Source organism: Stegastes partitus, unplaced genomic scaffold (assembly GCF_000690725.1).
Source record: "Stegastes partitus isolate 25-593 unplaced genomic scaffold, Stegastes_partitus-1.0.2 Scaffold586, whole genome shotgun sequence".
NCBI classification, from domain to species: domain Eukaryota; kingdom Metazoa; phylum Chordata; class Actinopteri; family Pomacentridae; genus Stegastes; species Stegastes partitus.
This window is the reverse complement of record NW_007578317.1, coordinates 143,692-165,820: the sequence shown is the minus strand read 5'-3', so window position 1 is coordinate 165,820 and position 22,129 is coordinate 143,692. Positions and strand designations below refer to the sequence as shown.

The window sequence follows — 22,129 nt, the reverse complement described above, 5'->3', positions numbered from 1 at the left end:
CTTTATCAAAAGTTTTAAAGCTTATCTTAAAAGTAGAGAGGATGCCTGCCACTCTAGATGATGATCACCTAAAGGGTTGTTTAGAAAAAGACATATTTAAGACTATTTAAGTTAGCAACAAAAATGCTAACTGTGGCAAATTGTGATCGAGTAGCATTATTGGTAAGTTTGCACTTCAGCAATCAGCTACTAGCATTCTAAAAATAACATGTTCACAAGGAAGCAAGATGTCCAAAGCCATTGTTTTTGGTTATTTTGCTTAATGTTTGATTTTGAAATTCTTCTTCCTTGTGTTTGTTGTCACGTTTCTTCTCTTTAAGGGTTTTCCCTCCTTTTTGGTGATCTGGCCCACCCTCACAGGTTTCACCCGTGTCTTCTTCTGCCTGTTTTTCAGCTCCTCTGTGTTTATAGAGTGTTTAAGCCCTTGCCCAATATGCACTGCTTTCTAATAATCTGATGGCGACTGAATGTGTCACGTCTAAATGAGCACCCTGGTCACTCTTCCGTCTTACTTGGCCAAACCTCGTAACATTTCTATATCAAGTCTGAATTTCATCCAGTCACATGGATGGATACACGAGCACATTCACACAAGTGGAACAACAGCACCTGTAGCTTCACTGATTACTTGTCATTATAAATTATCCCTGACGTGGAGACAGGATCAGTTCGGACAAGGATCGAACGGTAAGTCACAGTCTCCTTTTCTTCACGTTGGACAGGTAAGCTGTCAGCCACATCTTAATTTGTTGTTTCAAATACCTGTCAATCCTATAATTATAAATTATCCCCAACATGAAGACAGGATGGATCAGGTTCTAACAGCAAGTCAGTGTTCAGGAGATTATAAACTGAGATTTGATAAACTGCTCTTAGCTTAGATTTAGTCTATTGTGTATTGTCTAATCTGACTGACAAACAGGAGGAACTTTAGAGAGAAGTGGCATACAGTATGTTTGAACGACTCGCATGTCATTACTTTAATGAATTGATGAGCCCAGTAACGTCACATATCCCATGTCTGAAAAGGGCTTTTGTTGCCATTTCGTCTGCTTACCTTCTGTTTATGTGCCTGAGTTCTTTCCATGTTTCTCTGGTTTGTGCATTTGGTTTTGGTAAACCTTTCAGTTTAGTTATTGCCCTTTTGGATTTGTGGTTGCCTTTGGCAGTTATTTTTTTTGCACCAGCTGGGACTAAACTTCCTTTTTTTTGTTTGTTTTGAAGCCTGCGTTTGTGTTTCCATTTGGGTCCTCTCCTGATAACCTCACGTGGATGTTTGGCATCCATTTTTTCCCTCTGAGGAAGCAAGAATCTTTCTCTCCTGTGCACCTCTCCCTGTGGTTTTAGTCCAACATTTTTAAAACCTTGTCCTTACATAATGACATATTTGGCCAAACAGGCTAAATTTACAGGATTTAGTTAACAGGGAGTGTTTTTTCCCCCCCTCCTCCCATGTGACCTGAAAAATTAGAAAGCAATCCCTGAGGCTTCAGTGCAGCTTTTAATGTTGAAAGTATTGACTGTGTGGGAAATGTTCAATACTGCCTTAGTATTTTTTTTGTTTGTTTTAAAGACACTTCAGCAATGAACAGTGTAGTGGCAGTGTAGAGCGCAGGGCAGCTCCCAGATGTGGTTGTGTGTGCATCTGTTTTAATGAATGGGGAAGCGAAGAGGCCGCGCGCTGCTCATCAGAGCATCCAGCAAATAAATGAAAAAGAAAGTAATCCTTATAATAGTTGCAAAAACCAAGGCACCAGGGACATCTCTGTGTCTCTGCTCTCATGTAGGGCCTATTAGTTTTCTCACTGGGTACAATCTCAGCCCTGCGGGTGGAAAGCAGCTCTTACAGAATCATCCAGGGAAGGAGTCTTACATAACAAAGTCGTATAATGTCAATGAAAAGACCCATTTAAAGGAGCATGAATAACACGAGGAAATAACGTGCATGAGTGATATTTACAGGAGTTCAATGCATCTTTAAAGTGTTGGAATAATGAAAGTGAATAGCTTCAGTGCAATTCTGAAACACGTAGCTCACTGTAAAAAAAAAAAAAAAAAAAAAAAGCTTTTCTCCTGTTTGTAATAAGGTGCATTCAAATTAGACCTTTAGCAAAAAAATAAAAAAATAAAAATATGCAAGAGGTCGCGAGGCCTGTTGTTTCATTTTATTTTTCTTTACATTTTTTTTTTTTTCACAGAGCAAATGTGCAACATGCAGTAGCTTGCTCTGGCTCTGTCAAAATGCCGACCTCTTTTCCATGAATTATTTCTTATTGCGGTTCACTCCCACGGCCACGGAGCGTCTGAGTCGCGGACGAGCGTGATTTGGTCGGGAGCGCGCAGCAGTCATGCCTCGTCCGTCGCTCGCCTCGTCAGTGTCGGAAAGCAGAAGGAGAATTTCGTGTTTTTCCTAATTTTTTTTTTCTCCAGGCGTTTTAGTGCGACTTGCCGCTGCCTGGAGGAGAAACTGACATTTTTTTTTCTAACCAAACTGCTTAATAATTTTTTATTATTTTTTTATTGCCTCCTCTTCAATCAACGAGACAAAAGAGGGCAAAGAAGGAGCGCGTACAACAGGAGTCCAGCTGTTCCAGGGCTTCATCCTTCATTTCGCAGGTCATTTCCTTTAACTTGATGCTGTCGACGCGCTTTTTTTTTTTTTTTGGGGGGGGGGGATGTAATAATAAAAGCGCCACTTTCCCGGAGCCGAACCGCCTGAGACTGTGTTTCCATCCCTGAGCCGGAACAATGAGCGGCTAGGAGCCTGGAAAGCAGCGTGTGAAAGGTAAGAGGAGCCTCACACAGCTGATTAGAATAATGTCACTCAGCCTTCATAATGCATGTCAACAAACAAAACAAAGAAATAGCAAGGCTCGGTCCAAACAGGTGGTGTCCTGCTGCACGAACAGCGTGGAGGGGGAAAAAAAAAAAACAAAGTGTGTGAATGAATATTTGAGTAAATACGTGACATTCCTGTGGAGCCACAGTGCAGATGTGTCCTGCGGTGTTAAGACACTAACTTAACTAAGTGAGAAGCGCCATTAACATTGAATGTGAGCTGAGCACGCTGTGACAGGAGACAGACGCCATGAGCACCAAGAACCTGGATGTAGTTTGCATCAGGACTTTAGAAGAAGAATCCTGAACATGCTGGAATCACAAAGAAGGAACCATATGCAAGCAGTTTTGGGAAATGTGCACACTTGATCAGTGCTGCTCAAGTGTTTCTTGTGTTTTTGCAGCTCTTTTATGAAGATATAACCATTGTTCGCTCTAATCTGTTAATTTAAAGTATGCACATTATGTTGGTTGACTAATTTGAAACCTAGAATTAAGCATAAAGCAAATAATTCTGTTCCCATTTGTCATAAAGCCAACTTCTAACTTTGGTTTTTGGTTGGACAGGAGAGTGTGTTGCTGCATAAGTGGCCATGATCGATACTGATGAGACATTTACAGCAACCACAGAAGCCCAGATAGTAACACATTCTGCCTGTTTTCCTGCTAAATTAATGTATTCCAGCAAACATGTCACTTTAACAAATTTGTTTGGTCAAGAAAAGAACTGTTCCCTCCTTTTACCGATTCTTTAACACTTAACTATAAGAGAGGTAAGATACAAGACAAAGTGATTTATCCTGGATGTTCTGTGCATTTTTTCACTGTTGCCTCATATAATGCTAAAAACAAAATGAGCAGGCATTTGATCATTGCTTCTCTCCCCCCCCCAAAAAATACTACTTTAATTCTCTTCCCATCAGAGAAAACTACAGTAGAAACAAAGACGAGAGAGAGTTTCTCGTAGTCACGGGTCAGGAAGTGGCCGTGCCAGCCAATGATCACTTTCACTGCTCTGGGAAACTTCTGCAGCCTCCATGTGACAGTTGCTGCTACACCACCACAAAGCTTCACAAACAGATCGCAGAGTTTCGGAGGGCATGTGTGACATTTTGTTTGTCACACGTTTGGCTCTGTCATTTTGTGACCGCGTTAGCCTGCGTTCACACTACTCTGGTTTTCACTCACCCACAACACATTTGCCGCCTTTCTCTCCACAGCACTGTGTGGTAATGTGCGGCATTGATGGCAAATGAAAGAGTATTTTTAAAAATTATGCTCCTTTCTCGATGCTTTGATTCACTTATACTAGTTTGAAATGTATAGTATAATGTGTGGGATTGAGCCACCACAAGATTCACCAAAACTGCACACCTTTTTTCACGACCATCTCTTAATTGGTGTGCCATATGGTGCCCAGCGATCCAGCTCCACTCATAGCTGGAGGTAGCTTAACATAAACAGGAAGAAAGCCTCAAGGGTTGCACTTGTGATGGAAAATTCATCTACTTACTCTGCGACAAGCTGGTCACTCGGCTGAAGAGGGCACGAGTGTCCCAGTAACATCAAACAGCGTGCTGGATTCTGGCATGTGATCCTTTTTTTTTTATTAGTAAATTTGTGGTTTGCTGTCCTCTTGACAGTGTTTGCACCAGCACGGCGGGTAATGTCGGGTATTTATTGCTTCTTTGTGTGACTGGAGAATCCAGTGCAGGGAGGGAATTTGGAAATCATGGTGGATATGGCATGCAAGCACTGGAAGCTTGCTCTTTTCTATGCAATTTTTTAGGAAAATTCTGTGAAGCGTCTTCATAGGCCCAACAAAATTAGACGCATTCAATCTCTGTATGCATGTGAAGTGGTCTGAAACTTGCTTTGGCTTTTGAATAGACCAGTAAATCCCAATCAGTTTGGACGTTTCTCTGATTAGCTGCAGTATAGATGTTGTAGTTCTGGAAACAAACGCACATTAAGGACGTCATGATGGGGTTCATTTTTCTTATTTATCGCGGAGAGAAGAATGCTTAACTGCAATGCAAAAGCCAGTTCTTTTTGTGGTTATGGCACCCACCAACTTGTCAAACTATCTTGGTTATGTAGGCAGGAAATGGGGAGAAAGAGTGCAATGAAATGACGTGGAGATCCAGCTGGACAGGAATCGAACAGGGTAGTCAGGTTTTTGCTTGTGGGGTAACCACGACTTTACTGGCATGATTCGATGGGTATTTAATATGTGACACTTGCACTGATTCTGTGGGTGTCATGTACTTACTTGCATTGTTATACTACTTGTGAGGCTCTGACATCATCTTACCTAATGATGTATTGAGTAAGTGAAAGTATTGAGTTCAGGACTCGTATTCACCGTATTGATGCATTGATCAGGGGACGGCTGCCAAACACTCAAACATATTACGTTTTGAGTCCACAGCAGCAAGATATTGATTTGATTCTATGGAGAAATAACCTGAGCTTACCTCTCTTAACAGGAAACCCAAAGGTCAAGGTCGCAGAGCACCTCTAGACCTTTTCTATTTTCTGAGCTGGTAGAGTTTCACCGGCTTGGTTTAGAGACTTCAGCAGAGACACAGGGCCAGAGTCTGGTTCGAGAGCCGACTGCCAACTCACTCTGCCACCCTGCTGTGCATTAGTGAAATGCTGTGATTAAACGGAAGGGGCATGTGCTCACAACATGTTATTGTTGTTGCGGTCCTTGAAATTGTGCGCTTGCATATTTGCTGTCTGTTGTCATCTGCTGTAAGTGGATACTTTGCAGTGACAGCACCCAGAGAGAGTTCCTCACGATGGAAAGATCAATATAGAGTACATGAAATCATGTTATCTCTCATAAACAAATCATATTCCACTCATATAAGTGGAGCTTCCAAACTTAAGCAACACACCAGCTAATGAACACTGAACTTTGTAACTCCCAGAGAGGTTGAAACAAAACAGTGACGTAGACATCAAACTGTGGGAAAATGGATTTAAGAAGCTTTTTAAAATTTTTTCTTTCCAAGTGTTTTTACCCATTTACCAGGATCTGAAAGACTACGCAGGCCATTAATAGACTGTTGTTGTTGTTGTAGGCTCAATAGTTCTTAAAAATGGTTGTAGTGGTTTAATAGTTCCACGGCAGTTATACATGCAAACAAGCAAACTGATGAGGTCAAGGTTGTTAATTAAATACATCCATCCATTTTCTATACACCGCTTAATCCTCACTAGGGTCACGGGGGTGCTGGAGTCTATCCCAGCTGACTTAGGGGCAAAGGCAGGGGACACCCTGGACAGGTCACCAGTCTATCACAGGGCTACACTTAGAGACAGACAACCAAGCACACTCACATTCACACCTACGGACAATTTAGAATCACCAATTAACCTCAACATGTTTTTGGACTTTGTGGGAGGAAGCCGGAGAACCCGGAGAGAACCCACGCTGCACGGGGAGAACATGCAAACTCCACGCAGAAAGATTCCGGTGTCCTCACTGGGACGCGAACCGGCGACCTTCTTGCTGCGAGGCAACAGTGCTACCAACTGCACCACCTTGCAGCCCAATTAAATACATATCATATTATTTTGGAATTTAAAAAAAGGAAAATCAACCAGCTTCATAAACCGCCTAAAATACAAATGAGTTATTCCATCTCAAGTCATCATTCTGCCCGACCTTCTCTCGTTTGTTTAAAACTTTTTAATATAAACTATAGAAATGCAAAATGGTATCACCAGTTGACATCTGAACGATCAGTTATTTTGTTAATGTGTGCTCAAAGATGTTGGTCTTAGTGATGACTTCATTTTTTTCACATTTCAACTCAAACCATAATCAAGGTATTGTACAATATTACAGATTTCAAATTACTATCATGGCCATAAACAACAGTGGACATTTCAGGCTTTATTTTTTTTAATAGCTCCTGAGATCTTGTTGTTCAAATATAGCCTTCATTTCAATGTGTGAGGTGGGACAATGGGTAGTTTTAAAAAATCAACAAAACAAAAAAAGCCTCGCAAAGTACTCAATATATCAATCTAAAATTTCCCAGATATCTTTATAAATAATCATATTCGCTATAGGCTGTAATTTATGCTATACACATTTCAGGCACATCAGACTTGGTTGAGCAGAAATTGTAAAAATTTGATTGTTTAAGATGAAATGACCAAATGTAAATGGATGTGCTTGTAATATTTGGCTTGAGATGACTTCCTGGTCTGTCTAGAAGTGAACACACTGTTGAAAAGCATTTCCTCCTTTTGGTCTACATAGTTCATTAAGTTCTCTTAACTGCCATTTTTTTTTTTTTGTCCAAATTATTCTAAATGTATGTCTAGCAATATCAGAATGGAAGTGCTGTACTTGATAGGGCTACATGAGATTTGCCAGTGATGACCGTAAATGATGGTTCATCATAATACAGAGTACTATAGAGTATTATGGAGGGAGCGAGTAAATAAGGGAGTGATATCAGACACAGTATAGCTCTTAGTGAAATTGTCAAATGATGATGTTATTGCTGTAAAGCCGTTAACTCGGGAGAGTCCTGGAAAACGGGGGAGAAATTCAGTGTTCTGTTATCCTGTAGTTACCATTTTCTGATTATGTTTAAAGCTGCCCAGCTACTGTTACATGTGCTTGATGTCAGAAATGATACCAGTGCTAATAAAGCAACATGGTGCTGTCAGCTTAGCATGGTTTAAAATCACCGTTTCACAAATCAAAATTTTGCATTTTAAAAACTATATTCAGAAGAAAAATCTGCTGTTTCTGCGATCCTAAGTTTTTCTTTTTTTTTTCTGCTAAATGGTTTCTGCAAGACAGATGCAGTTGCTATGCAACATACACAATAAGATTCAGTCTGGTTCCAGTGCAGTGAAGCACAGTGCCTAATGTGATAGCGGTTTACCAATAGCTTATCTCATAAAGGCATGATAAGGCATGTCAGTTATTAGTGACACAATCAGCCCTCTGGCTGTCACGCAAATGAAAACAGCTGGGACTTGTGGTCTCAGGGATTTTTTTGTGGTTGGAAAGTCTGATATTTGTTTGAAAGTTGAGCAGTTCACTACTAGCTGCTGTGTAAAGTTTCTAATACTCAGCATTGCTTCCTCCTTTGGATGTATAGAGACCAGTGTGGAAACACTGAGCACGGACTGAGGACGTTCATGTATGTACAAGGCATTTAGCATGGAGGCACGTACAAAAAAAGGTAGATAGTTAAATAATGAGGTCATGGAGGGGGTGGGTGTTTCTGGTAATGGCTCTCAGCCAGTCAGCGATGGGAAGGACAAACTGCCACTAGGGATGAATGGAAATATTTCTATTTTTTTTCTCCTGATATGATTCTATCATCTGTATTTGCGATGATGTAACCTCAGCCATTAAAATGCCCTGTTGGATAAAAAAACCCGACTGGGCTGTCAGCTGTACTTTTCCATTTTCACAGGAATACAGGTTTCTTAAAAAGGTTAACCGGTAAGTGGAGACAGATTACAAATATTAGCTTTTTGCCTCTTAATCACCTCTGTTTTGGTGTCTTAGTCTTTCTGGATGACAGTGGGTTAAAGTCGGTCCTGTTGATGATTAGTCACGCAAAAAGGATTCTCTCCAGGACTCTCATTGATAACTAGATAATGAGCCCTCAGTGGAGATGAGTGAGATTGATAGTGTTGTGGCCTCTGGAGGCCAGTGTAATCCCTCAAGAGGTGAAGGAGAGCTCTTCACCTGCACTGTGTGGGTAATGGCATAAACCATTGAAACTGGCTGAAAGTATATAAAAAAAATATGATGAGTAGCCTTAACTTTTATGCACATTATTTATATACAGGAAGCCACTGAACTATGCTTGTATGGCTCTTATTATTTCCATGAGCACAACCCCCTTTGAGCTTGAAAATACTTGCCCCCCCACTCCAACTGGGTTGATGCAAATGCCACAAGTTTTTTTTTCATTGCTGTGTGACTCTGTCCTCACCTTTCACTGATGTCCAAAATTCAGCCTCTGGCTTCCCCATGAACCTCTCTTTCAATCTGACTCCTCCAATTCAATTGGCATTCCTGTCATCTTTGTCACTTCTAATAACCAGCCTGCTGCATGTGAATTCCACTGAGATGAACCCTGACAACCTTCAAGCTGTCTTTTGACACATTGTTCTTGCTCTGAAAACCATCCAATAATGGGAAAACATCAAAGTTTTCATTGTCCGGATGAGTGAGCTGCAGCAGATTTTTGATCCAGGCAGTGCAGAGCGACTTTTTAGCTTGAAGCCCTGCATTCAAATCCTTAAATTGGCTGAAAATGTCAGGTAAACTATTATTGCAAGCCATTTTTCAACAGAAAATTGTGTGGCTAGCAATAAATTTCCCAAAGGAAGGAGCCTCTGCTCCTCCTGGAGCTGGAAAAGAGGAATTTGAACTCTGTAAAGCCATTGGACTTTGCTTTGGGCAGATGGTAGTCATGGAGCTCTGCCGTCTAAGGTCTGAGTGATGCCATGCTCCAGGTACTTTTCATCACATTTCCTGTTTTTGGCTTCTTTTGCTTTTCATTCTTTCTCTGCTGATATTTTTTTTTTTTTACATCACATTTTTGGATTTCAGGCTTCCTCTCAATAGAAATCGCTCCTTATCTCTAGAGTCTGACTACACTGGCAAAGTAAGAAGACGGCGTGTGTTTATCTGGCAGCCGATATGTCATGATGCAAGTTTTTATTCACTCGCAAAAATATGGCAAATTATGCTATATTTTCATATGTATTTTATCACTGATAGTGGGACCTCTCACCAATTTTACACAATTACAAAACATAAGGAAATTATTTTAAAAGTTAAAAATGATTGTAGTTACTGTACAACAAAGCTGAGTACATCCTGCTGCGATATCACCAAAATCTTAAATAGCAATATTGGCAGTGCAGAGTATTTGATCTTATGTATCATTAAAAAAGACAAACACGTTAGACAGGCTGCAATGAAATACAATTAATTAGTGTCTGTCCCCTTTAACATCCGATGACAGCTTAGATCCTCCTGGACAGCACCAGGCTTGCTCAAATATATGGAAATATGTTCTTTAATTCCTTACAGATGATTCGTTTCAGCTACTCTTTGCCAGAGAAGCTTGTTGCTCTACCTTTTAAAATGAGGTGCTCCACTGGATTCAATCTAGGAGAAATACGCGGCCAGGTCACAGTGTTCCTTCTCTTCCTTTTCTAAAATCACATCCGTAATTTGTTGCAGTGTGTTTGGGATCATTGTCATGTTGGAAACTTACTTTCCTGGAAAGCTTCTTGACACTTGAAGCCTAGTTTGGTTATGCAAACTTGGATTCATAGTGCCGTTTGTAAATGTCATCCTTCTCTACACTTTTTGCACTCATGCAGCCTTTTATCAGCCCTCCCACCTCAAAGTCCATTCCAGCCACTGTGGTAGTCCTGGCACAGCCCATGCCAAACATGTTGGACTCAATGTCATCCAAGCACACTGATTTTGGTGTCATCTGACCAAAGAATCTGCTCCAAATATTCATTAGGCTCCTTTTCATGTTCTTTGGCAAAGGTTAATCTTGTAGTTTTGTCAGCAGTGCTGTTTTTTTTTTTTCTTGGACATCGTAGAGACTGACTTCACGCAACGTCCTTCACACTGCCTGAGCTGTCCCTGAAACACATGTTTCCACAGATTATTCCTGTGCCAACTCGGAACCATTACCATCTGTTTTTCAGTGCAAGGTTGTATGAATTGTAGTAAAAGGCCACCGCACCTTCTGTTATCGGGAGTATCTTGTGCTCTTTCCCATCTTTATGAGGACTCACAGCCTGGTTTCTTATTTGTTCAGGCGATACTTGACCATGTAGAGTCATGTTGAATTCGACACAACCGAGGCCAGAAGGGAGAAAGCTGTGATGTTCGCAACTTCTTTTTTTAAACCTTGTTTATGCAATTAGCCTCAATTGGGAATTACATGTGAAATCACTTTAATTTTAGCTTCACTGAAGAATTGCTTCTTTCTCCTCAACTTCAGATGAATTCTCTTGTGTATTTGTTGATAGCCATCGTTCTCTCTTATCAGCAGTCCAATCCTCCTGTAATAACAACTCCCAAAAAAAGCCTGAAAATATTCCTGGTAAATAATTTTCTGGATGGATGGATGGTCTTCTGTTCTACACAGAAATCAAAATGAACATGAGCAAACTTTTTTCTATCATTCTTTTTTTTCTAGTCAGGGTCTTTGTGTGTGACTTTCTCTGGGTTGGTCTGTGAACATTTTTACGGCCCAGAAATTCTGTTAATATTCCATCAGAACACTTCAGGACAGTCTTATTATGTTCAGCCTTTCCGTAACTACCAGAGATTTTCCTAACTCAGCATTAGGACAATGTGTTACCTACAGGTGGAGGTGATGTTGGCAAACACCACAGCTGACTAAGATTTTCTGTCGTCATTCTTTTGCATGTTGATTGTCAAAATCAACAAGTTCACACATGTGAAGCAGAGAGAACTCTAACTTTGTGTATAAAAACATGAAGATACCATGTATACATGTTTAACAAAAATACTCTGGTTACAGTAATAACTTGTATCTAATAGTACATTTTAATGTCAAAAAAGTTGATTTATCTAATTATCTAACACCTTAATCCTACACCTGAGCAAACATTTCCCACTTGAGAAATTTATCTGCATGTCACAGGAACTCTTTCAGATGTCAATTTCAGGTTTCCTCAAATTCAGCTCATTCTGCACAGTGAAAGTCCAACATCCAAGCAGCATAGCGATAAGCAAAACAGACCTTTGAGGTGAGGACGACTACGTTTTTTAAAATTCTTTTGCATGCACACGGAAATAAACAAAAGACTGAATAATGTGCTTTTAAGTCAGGCTGCATCTTGTGAACTTTTCGGGATGAGATGAGGGTACGACAGACATTTGGGATCCAACCACGGACAATAGATGCCTGTTTGAATCCATGAATCAGGTTCATTTGTTTATACTGCACTCGGCTTACTTTTAGCTGCAGAGCGCAAATGTCCAGGATTATAAACAGTAATATGAGTTATCAGTCAGCATAACTAAATAAAGGGAGCAGACCTCAGCCACAGAAAAATAACAGGATGTTTAAGAAACATAATTGAAATAACTATAAATCAGACCCCAGTGCATTAACCTCAGTTACTGCATTTATGTGGGATGAAGAATTGAGTTTCTGCCCCTCATGTTACCCATACAAAAGCTGCAGAGGGACTGTGCTTGTGCTGGGCAGCTTCCTGGCATGAGTGTGCAAATGTGTTCCAAACACAGTACTGTGTAAGCATCAGAGATGTAATAATAAATACTGAGCCTGTACTCTGGGGAAAGCGGCTCTAGCCTCCCAGAGCAGACTATTTTCCTCTCTGACAGCTCCAGGGATGAGTGGCTGGTCTGGCAATAAGACCCCATGCATCACACCTGTCAGCGGGGAGCTTAGAAACACGGTCCACTCCCCGGTCTAGTCCAGCGCCTGCCAATTTGAAGCAGAGGGATGTGGGTCAGTGCCACACACAGCTTCCACCGTGCACCACACCCAGCACACTGACCGACATTGCGCCGATGAGCACGGTTGGAAGATAATAGAGATAGAAATAATAGACGTAACCTCGAAAATCATCATGTTCCTTGGAACTGCTTTCTATGTAATTACTGGTCTGATCTCGGTCAGACACGCTGTCATCCATTTTGGCTTTTGTTTTAACAGATGAATCCGTCTTTATGTCTGCCAAAATTCGTCTGGGCACACTTGTCTCTTCCTCTCTGTATCTCAGCTGATAATAGTTTGAGATGAAGAATGAATAAGTGGTCGGTTCTCCTTCTTCACTGGTCAAAATCGTGACTCATATGGAAGGTGATAAGTTAGTAATCCAGCAGAAGAAAAGACTCCTTGTGCAGCAGTTTTCACAATCCCTCCACAATGCTGATGGCGGTTCTGTTAATGTTTCTGAACAAACAGCCTGTCAGCCTTTATGGTCACATTGACAGATACACTGTGTTAGGAAATGAGTTTTGTTGTGCCGAGAAATGGGGGAGAAAAAAAAAAAGCAATGCTGCAGCGCAATCTGTGTTTCAACACACACAATACAAACAACAGCACTGGAGTATATACAGCTACATAGGAGCTATCAGGAGCCATTTGTTCTGGTTTTTAATATTTTCTACAGTTTCCTTAATGAAGATGCAGATTTTTCTATGCATCAGCTGATGTTTCTGAATTAGCTACAACGAACAAACTAATGAAAAAAAAAACGCTGATCCTTACTGAGCCTATTTTTAGACATTTCCACAAAAGTTTATCTGATCTGAGTTCGTCTCACCAAATAGCAAAGGCTTAATAAAACATCCCTGGTGCACAATAGCTCTTGGTAAAATGTTCCCTTGCCACCACAGCTTGCTCAAAGGCACAATATCTATCAATTAGACTTTAAGCTAAATTGATTTCTTTAAGCCCAGAAGCATGATATAATTATTTGGAACAATCTCTGTTAGTGTCAGACTTATTACAGGTGAGAAACGAGTATCATTTGAGGGTTCATTTAATTAGGTCAGACACTATTTATTTAAGCTACCCTTCATGTGATGCGATTCTTTATGTCTGCACGTAAACAGTTCATGTAGGTCAGACAAAATGTCATTCGATTCATCATTAAAATGCGCGACACATTTCTGTTTTCCCAAATCTTCCTTGTATCAGCGCCACAGTGAATCTGTGCCACTCATTTAACATTCAGTATCTTGATGCTGGAGAGAGAAAGTCTTTACAGTGTGTGTGTGTGTGTGTGTGTGTAATTGTCAGTGCTGATTTCCCTTGTGTAGAGGACAGATTGGGCTCGGAGGCCCAAGGGATTGTGGGTGATCGAGCTGTTAGCTCCACTGTGGTTAGGAAGCCCGTCAGTCAAGCGTTTAAATAAAACCAGTGCTACCACTGCTGTTCCTGATACACCACTAATATTCCTGAACTACTGGAGTACTACTTTTACAACAATTACTACTTACTTAAAGCTGTTACTTTTTTAATAGCGCTTAGTTAACTGCTATTTTCATTGTTGATTGGTACGTCAATTATTTTCTGTCAATAAAATCTCAGAAAATGGTGAAAAATCTTGATAAGCATTTCCTACAGCCAAAGACGACGTCCTTAAATGTCTCATTTTGTCCTCAACTCAAAAATAATCAGTTTGCTGTCATAGAGGAGTAAAGAAACCAGAAAATATTCAAATTTAAGAAGCTGGAATCCGATAATATAGAGTTTTTTTTTAAAAATATATATAAATTCAAACCAATTAATGGATATATATGTGATAGTTGACAACAAGTCAATTCATTGTTGCAGCTGTAATTCTAATTCAGTATCCCAGTATTCATGTTTTACAGTTTTGCAGTAGAATGGTTCCTCCCACACTTCATAGCTAACAACATGCATTGTTTCACACACAAACAAAACAACAGTAAATGACTAAACAGCAGAGCATACGTGATGCATATTGTTCGCTGTTTGTTACCAGTGAGATTCAGTAATGAGTGAGTAACTGAAGAATTCTCCCTTACGTACACTAAGCACTTATTTTCACACTTAAAACTGCTGTAGCTTGTTGGAACACACAAAAAAGGATAGATTGGGTTGAACGTACTAAAAAATAAGACACACAGTGCATAACCCACAAAAGCATTGTGCAGACAAGTTCAAGGAAGACACCCAATTCTTGTACCATCATTTTCTTCGTATTCATCCTATATTTTGGACCCCTTTTTGGCTTTCTTAAGTGCATTTGTCAAGCAGAAAGTAAGCCTAAATATTGTCATTCTTAGTTGTCTTCTATGTTTTCTTCAGTATAACCAAAAGAAAAGCCAATCGTAACAATTCATGGACCTTCAAATTAGTTTTCTAAAGTAAAGAATTGGAAAATGTGTCGTCATGTGATCAGCTGATCACATTTAATTCTATACTATTTCAGGAATTGCAGTCATTCTAAAAGTTGTACAATATTACTGTTATTATTTGGAGATAGGGTTTGTTTGATTGGTATTGATATGTTAGATTTAATAGTACGCCAAGGAACCTACAATGGGGTGGATGAAAGGGTCAACAAAACACGTGACTTTTAATAGAAGAGGCCACTGTTTTCTTCCTGCTTCAAAATGAAAGCCTCGGTTTCTTTCAGCCTTAACCTGAACCACGCGTTTGTTACTGTTGCTATGACAACGGCTCTTAAATCAGAATAGGGACAGGTAATCTATATGATCTTTGAGGCTGTTGTAGGTTCCATTATTTTTTTTCTCATCCATCTTACACAAGATAGGGCATTGTGGAGAAAGTTTACAATTTGACACTTGAACAAAATTAGACATTAATGTCACAATAAGATTATCTGAATCTAATTTGTAGTCCCGGCTGTTTAACTTTAAATTGTATTGCAGTTTGAAGACACTGTATATACAATGAACTGTGACTATATTTGAATTGTCTGACCTCTGAGTGCACTTTGAAAAATCTCTTAGAAGGTAATGTAACATGAACACTGGAGTGCTTGTGTGCATTTTAATCAACTTTTCTTCCATTTCTGTAACCTCGTTATGTGGTGCTTGAAGAAACTTGCTAGCTTAATTTAATTTTTTTCGGAATGACAAAGAATTCCATCAGGCACAAATGCACATAAACAGACCTGGGGAGGCAGTGGAGACTCGTGTCAGTCATGCTCCTGCTCTCCATTAACATTGACATTAATTGTCCTACAGATATTTATTACTGAATGAATTCTCAGCGAAGCCAACACATGACGCTTCCCGACTCATTTCTGAATATGTGAAAAAGCAGCTCCAAGCATGGTAGAGAATGATAAAGGCTTGAACTTGACATCACGTGTTAAGAATATCATCTGCATTATTGGTTGTACATCTCCACAATATCTTCAGCTGTTCCCAGAGGTAAAAAAAAAAGAAAAAGAAAAAAAAAGCACTTGCTTGTAAACATCCTAGAATAACCCTGTTAGACCTTGACCGCAATTTCTTGTATTTAATTGAAGCTGTCTTTGTCCTTTATGAGTCACCAAAGCAGAAGTTCTTTAAGTACATTTTTCAGTCCTGTCTTCCCACGTCGGTAAATTACAAATGTAGCTGGATAGAGAGGAGGGGGAGTTGTTTTATTATATTGCACCTCAGTTGAAACGTAACTTCACTTTATTACGCAGCATGCTGTTGGTTAAGTAGTATTGTCTTTTCAGTATTCCAGAATATCACACATTATTTTTTACACCAGTTCCATCACTGTGACTGAAATGTTTTTTTTTTTAGTTTCTAGTTCGAAAGGGACAAGAACCAAAAATCCAATTCCTAATTGTAAAAACCAGGATATTCAATCTGCACCTAACATTGTACTTACCATAGACTATATACTGTGACAAACAAACAAACAAAATGATTAAACAAGTGTCATGAGTCAGACTATTTCCCCCAACTGACATGCAAAAGGGGGCTAACATGTACTCACCATCTGGGCCCAGTAGTTTCAAAGTGATCAGGTTTCAGCTATTGAATTGGATTAAATCCTGAAAATTGGTTGCTTGAAAGAAGTAAAGGAATCTGTAATCCATTCTTGGTTCCGAAGAAAATAAATATGGAAGGGGATGTTTATAATTTCTTTCTCTTCAAATGAAAGCCCTCAAAGAGGCCCGTATGCTGGCTCAGGCTGTTCTACCTGGTCTGCATTATATAGTCAGTAGCCTACATTGTGACTTGTAGTCCGAATTTAATAATCTTGAAAAGTTTTTATCGAGATCAGGAGCATCTAGTTCAGTGTTGCTTTGTACAACTGGTGCAAACATAAGATGGATTTTTTGATACTTGATAGCAAAACATGAGATTTACAAATCCAGGTCATTCTGATCCATGTAGACCTTTTGAACAACAGAACCCAGATCACCTAAAGAGCTGGAATATCATCACTGTATTCAAAGTTACTTCTTCATGCGTCACAAACATGCTTATGAATTATATAATATCACAGTGAAACATTCCTGGATCCTTGAAATGTGTGGTTTATAAACCCTGTTCCCTACAAGTTAGCTGTTTTCCATTGAGGTGCAGTGTAATTGCTGGCTGAATCACATTCATAGGCGGTGCTTTTTTGTTTTTGTTTTAAGGAATGAAGCACCGCATTTATGAACTGCATTGGAGCTGGGTTAGAGTTAATACTGGGGTGCACGTTGCATAGGTTTAGACAACAGAAGCACTTTGTTTCAAGGTAGACTTGGCGATTCTGATCCAATTCAGCGAATATCTCTGCATGGTTCACAGCACTGACTCTGTAAAGCAAGAGGGACAATAAATTAAGCACATGGCAACCACAATTGGGTGACAAATTAAAGGCAAAACCAACATAACGTGTCTTAGTAAAATGTTGGGATACCATGTGCCACTGGAACAGCGTCAGAGCTACTTGGCGTTGATACTCCAAGGCTCTGGGACTCCACTGGAGGGATGAAACGCTGTTCTTCCAAAAGATGTTCCTTCATTTGGTGTTTTGATGATGGTTATAAAAGAGCGCTGTCAAACATGTTGTTCCCAAATCTCTCACAGGTGTTCAAAACTAATGACTATGAAGGCCATAGCATATCATTTTTCTCATTTTCATACTCATCAAACGATAACCCCCTCATTCTCTATGATGGGATGTTGTCATCCTGGAAGAGGCTATTTCATTCAGGGAAGAACTGTTTCATGACAGGATACAGGTGATGACTCAGAACAACTTTGTACTGATGAGCAGCGATCAAAGCCGTGGCAGTACAAGCCCCCCCACAGCATAACAGAGCAACCAAAAAAGTGTTTCCATTTCCATTCATCAATAATGATCACCCATAGTCTAAAAGGCACGGTACCACTGATGCTTCTACTGAAACTCCACTCTGCATGACCTTTGTGTTGATTTTGACCTTTCGGTAGAGACATTTTTGTCTCATCAAAGCAGGAAAAGCACACGTGTTAACAATAATGATAACTGTGATATCCCAGCATGGCAGTGAGTGAGCTCTCACAATAGCAGATTCAGGGTTCACTTCAGCTGTGATTTTTTATTTTTTTTAAGGTCTGCATTGGCTCTGCAGCAGGAGAAGAGACAAGCAGAGATAAGTGAATTTACCTCCCAAATTCTAGTTTCCTGGACAGATGATACACAGCACATGCATTTAAAAGAGAGGGTCAGGGTGACACGGCGTGGGGAAGATGGAGAGGAAGGGTGAGGTAATAAACAGAGAAAACTCAGCTGCAGCATTACTGGCAGCAGCCGTGTGTGATTCAGGCATCGAGGGTTTGTGAGAAGGTGAAATTGCGTTTTATCAAATCACACCAGAGCTTGTGAGGGAGATTTACTGTGAGTCCAAGACCTGAAAAGGCATCAACCTGAGACACTCAGGGCTGCAGAATTATTCAGTCTGCTCTTTTTTTTTTTGCTTTAAAATGGTTCTGTTGTTAAAGTCCATAAAGCTGCTCTCTGGTTCCTTCATTGGCAGGCAAGGCAACTTTACCTGTGTAATCCCCCGTGTTGCTGCTGTGACTCGCTTGTCTTCCCTGCATCTGTCTTTGTTGTCACTTCTAAAAACAAACCAGATTTACTGTATTTTCCTCATGGAACCAGTTGGACTTGGGAGGGATTTGCTTCAAATCGCGGGGGATTGTGTGACACTGCCGCAATGTTTAGCGTTTGACTCAGCTGTGGTTTCTGTCCACAGTCAACAGACAGACTGTGGCTCTGTTCACCCAAACCACCTAGTGATTCCCGGATCAAAGCTGTGAACGATTCTTTTCATATCCCAGTCTGGTGTAATGTGTTCTATTGTGGCTTTTGAGGGCGTGAACACATTGATAAAGTGGAATCTTGCCTTGTTAAGGGTTAGTATTTGGCACGTTGCCTTTATTTGACAGTTGAAGTAGAGACAGACAGGAAATGTGAGAGAAGAGGGCAGCGGGATGACATGAGATAAAGGTCCGACCAGCCGGGAGTCAAACTCAGCTGCTGAGGGCATTTTTGTCGGTTTTTGTGTGCACCCTGTACCCTGTTGCTTTGCTTTTATTGTTTTTTAAATCTATTTTTGATGTTTGGTTTGTTACGATTCCCACTGCAAGAATAGAAGTGAAGAACTTCAGTGTGGCCTGTGTATTGGGCAGATAATAACATATCCATAAGTCGTTCCTTTACCTTAAGTATGATGCAATTAGCTGTTTTTCTTTTCTTACATTGTTATTCTGAGTTTAGAGCACAACGGTAAAAGAGGAGCATAATAGTCAGTCCACACTGTGATCTGCCCTGAGTGCATTTTGTTATTCTCGGCTTTCCAAACATGAGACACCGCTGCCTTTTGGCATCATTTCCAGTACTATGTGTAGTGATGTTCCATTGTTTCATTCATACCAAACTGCACCGCATTGTTGCATGCTTGGAGTGTTACTTGGAGCCTAATTGTGGTTGCCCTGTCCAGGCCAAAATAGGAACGTCACCAGAGCTGGTTGCTTTCATGTGATTATGCAACTTCTCAAACCAGCAGAATATTTTCCGATGTGTTTACAGGATCATCCAGAGAAGCGCGTGTACTGAAGCTGCATCAAGATTATTAAACTTGCCTAACTGTCTAACAGATATTTGTAGGAAAGAATGAGACAGAAGGATTAGATCAGTGGAAGTGATGACACGATTCTCGTCATTTCCAGTGTCCCCTCTCGGGGGTCTTGCCTATAGCACATCAGAGTTTGGACACGCCAAACGACGGCGAATAGATGTGACAACACTCTCCAGCTGAGCCGAGCATTTTTTATTATTTTTTTTTAATCACACAGTGGGACAACCAAAGTTGTCCTCTTCTGATGATTCTCTGTAGCGGCATTACACTGGAAATGACTCGATAAAGACTGTTGCACGCTGTTTGTGGTGTTGTTTTGATAGCTGCTTACAACAAGATTCAGTCTTGTTTCGCCATTGTGCTGATGTTGTATGTGAGTGGGAAGAAGGACATCAGTTTTTGTAGGACTGTAACTGTTCATGTGTCTCTGCCAGCAGTAGCGATGGCCATTATGTTTTCTGGGACTCCAAATTAACTAAACTAGATTTTGACGTTCCGAGGTCAAGGTCACTTGGAGGGAATAGGCTGGTAATTCTAGTTTTAATTAAAGATGAATGTATTGATTATTTATCACCAGGATGAACAAGTTTTACTACAAATTGTTAAAAATGCAAAATTTCCATAACTGTTTTACATACCTAAAGTTTGATTGATTTGTTTGTCCGGCCAACAGTCCAAAGCCCAAACATATTCAATTTACATGAATAAAAAGCTGCAAATTCTCCCAGAAGTCTTAACTTCTTGACTGTTTCAGTTAGTGGATTATTCCACAAACAGATCTGCTTTATTACTTGACTAATTTTGTGTTTGTATTCTTTGTTTTTGTTATTTTTTTTTTCAGGATGATCATTTTTGATTACATTTTATTATTTATTTTGTTCATTTCCTCTATCATTCTGGTATAAGTTGTTGGATTTTCTTTCTTTATCGGTGTCACAGTGTTGCATCTTTTGCTCCCTGAATAACTGTGACTATTAGAGATGTTTGGATTCACTTCGGTGATTCACTTTTTCCTATAAAATAGGAGTTGCATGACTGTAGCTTTATGCTATTCTCAGTCATCGTTTGGCCTGCAGCGTTTTTAAAATAAGCCCTTCTGACTGATTACTGTTCTGTCTTTGCCACACAAAATGGATGACTTTCAGTGTTAACGGTAACAGTTAAACTGTTGTGATTAACATAACCCTATTAATTCACTGATGAGGGATTATGTACGGTGAAGGATTATTTTAAATTGGACTGACTAATATAATTTTCTTTACATCGTCACTCTCTCTGACTCTGACCACTGTGCTTCTATCTTTTCTCTCTTCCCCTCTACAGCTTCAGGCCCATAAGGCTCAGCTCTGCCGTCCTCCCCCCCCCCCATCCCCAACATCCCACAGTGTTGCACCACGACCATGTCCTTTCCCCACTGCGCCCAACCCATGGAGAGTGTACGCCCACCCAGATAGGATGCCTGCCTCGCTCGACGCCCTGCAACCCCTCCTGCCCGTCACCACCTCCTCCTTCTCCTTGCGTGTACCTGCTTTTGCCAACAATTCCTTGCGGCCCCCCAGGCTCCGCCCTGCCCCGCTGCAACATGGTGGATGAGGTAACCACCATGAAGGATGACGTCATCAACGCCAACACGCTTGCTTGGCTGGTCTGCTCCGGCGTGTCCATCCTGGCCAACACTTGGAGCATCCTCAGCGTCAGCGCCAAGCAGAAAAAGTGGAAGCCGCTGGAGTTCCTCATCTGCACCTTGGCGGGAACGCACATCCTCAACATGGCCATCCCCATCACCATGTACTGTGTCATAACTCTGCGCCGTCAGCACTCCAACTATGAGTGGAATGAGGGTCTGTGCAAGGTGTTTGTCTCCACCTTCTACACCCTCACACTGGTCACCTGCTTCTCCGTCACCTCGCTCTCCTATCACCGCATGTGGATGGTACGCTGGCCTGTAAACTACAGGTAACGCATATTGTATTCTTAGCTTTGCAAAGGGTCATTTCATCCAAATTACACACTTCCATCTTACAGTATTTATCCCAGGATTGCACTTTAGATAATTTTGCCTTTATTTTGGTTTTCAAACATCTCCTTTTGAGGTTTTTACTTTCAGCCCAGTACAGTAAATTTGAAAATTGTCCTCCTTGTTGTGAGCAGTTATTATAGGTATTAAGAACTTTATAGTGAAGAAATAGTTTTGCTGAAACCGTGTGTTGAGTGGATTATCTCCAGATACCACTAGAGGGAAGTCAAGAAGTATTTTTTAGTTTGGTAAGTTAAGGATAATCAGTGCTTTAAGGTGCATCTACATATTCTGTCTCTCACAGACCATATTTTGTAAAACTTAAGTAACAACAATCTGCTAAATTAAAAACATATTGTATATTTCTGCTGAAAATGAAGCATCATTTCTTGTAGATTCTCTGGTTACAGTACCGTTTGCCTTTTTTTTTTGTTTGTATCCGACCATCCATAAAAAAAAATATCACACGCTTTGCAAGGAAGAATTTTAACTGCTAACCTGCAAGGCTTCCCATAAACATAACGGCTGCCAAAGCCGCCTTCAAAGACAACTTTCTGGTATTTAAGGTACAAATGTTGGACTTCTTGCTGCATTTCTGCCCAGATTCCTCAGATAAGACGGGGACATGTA

General features: G+C 40.4%; 1 protein-coding gene across 1 annotated transcript in view; it reads left to right on the top strand.

Moving 5' to 3' along the window:
* The first annotated feature begins 2,714 nt into the window (after nucleotides 1–2,714).
* gpr153 (G protein-coupled receptor 153) overlaps nucleotides 2,715–22,129 on the top strand; it is a 35,866-nt gene continuing 16,451 nt past the window's right edge. The window contains exons 1-2 of the mRNA XM_008288980.1: nucleotides 2,715–2,785; nucleotides 20,806–21,438. Coding sequence (XP_008287202.1) covers nucleotides 21,065–21,438 — 374 coding nt within the window. The 5' untranslated portion in view covers nucleotides 2,715–2,785; nucleotides 20,806–21,064. The remainder of the gene's footprint in view (nucleotides 2,786–20,805; nucleotides 21,439–22,129) is intronic.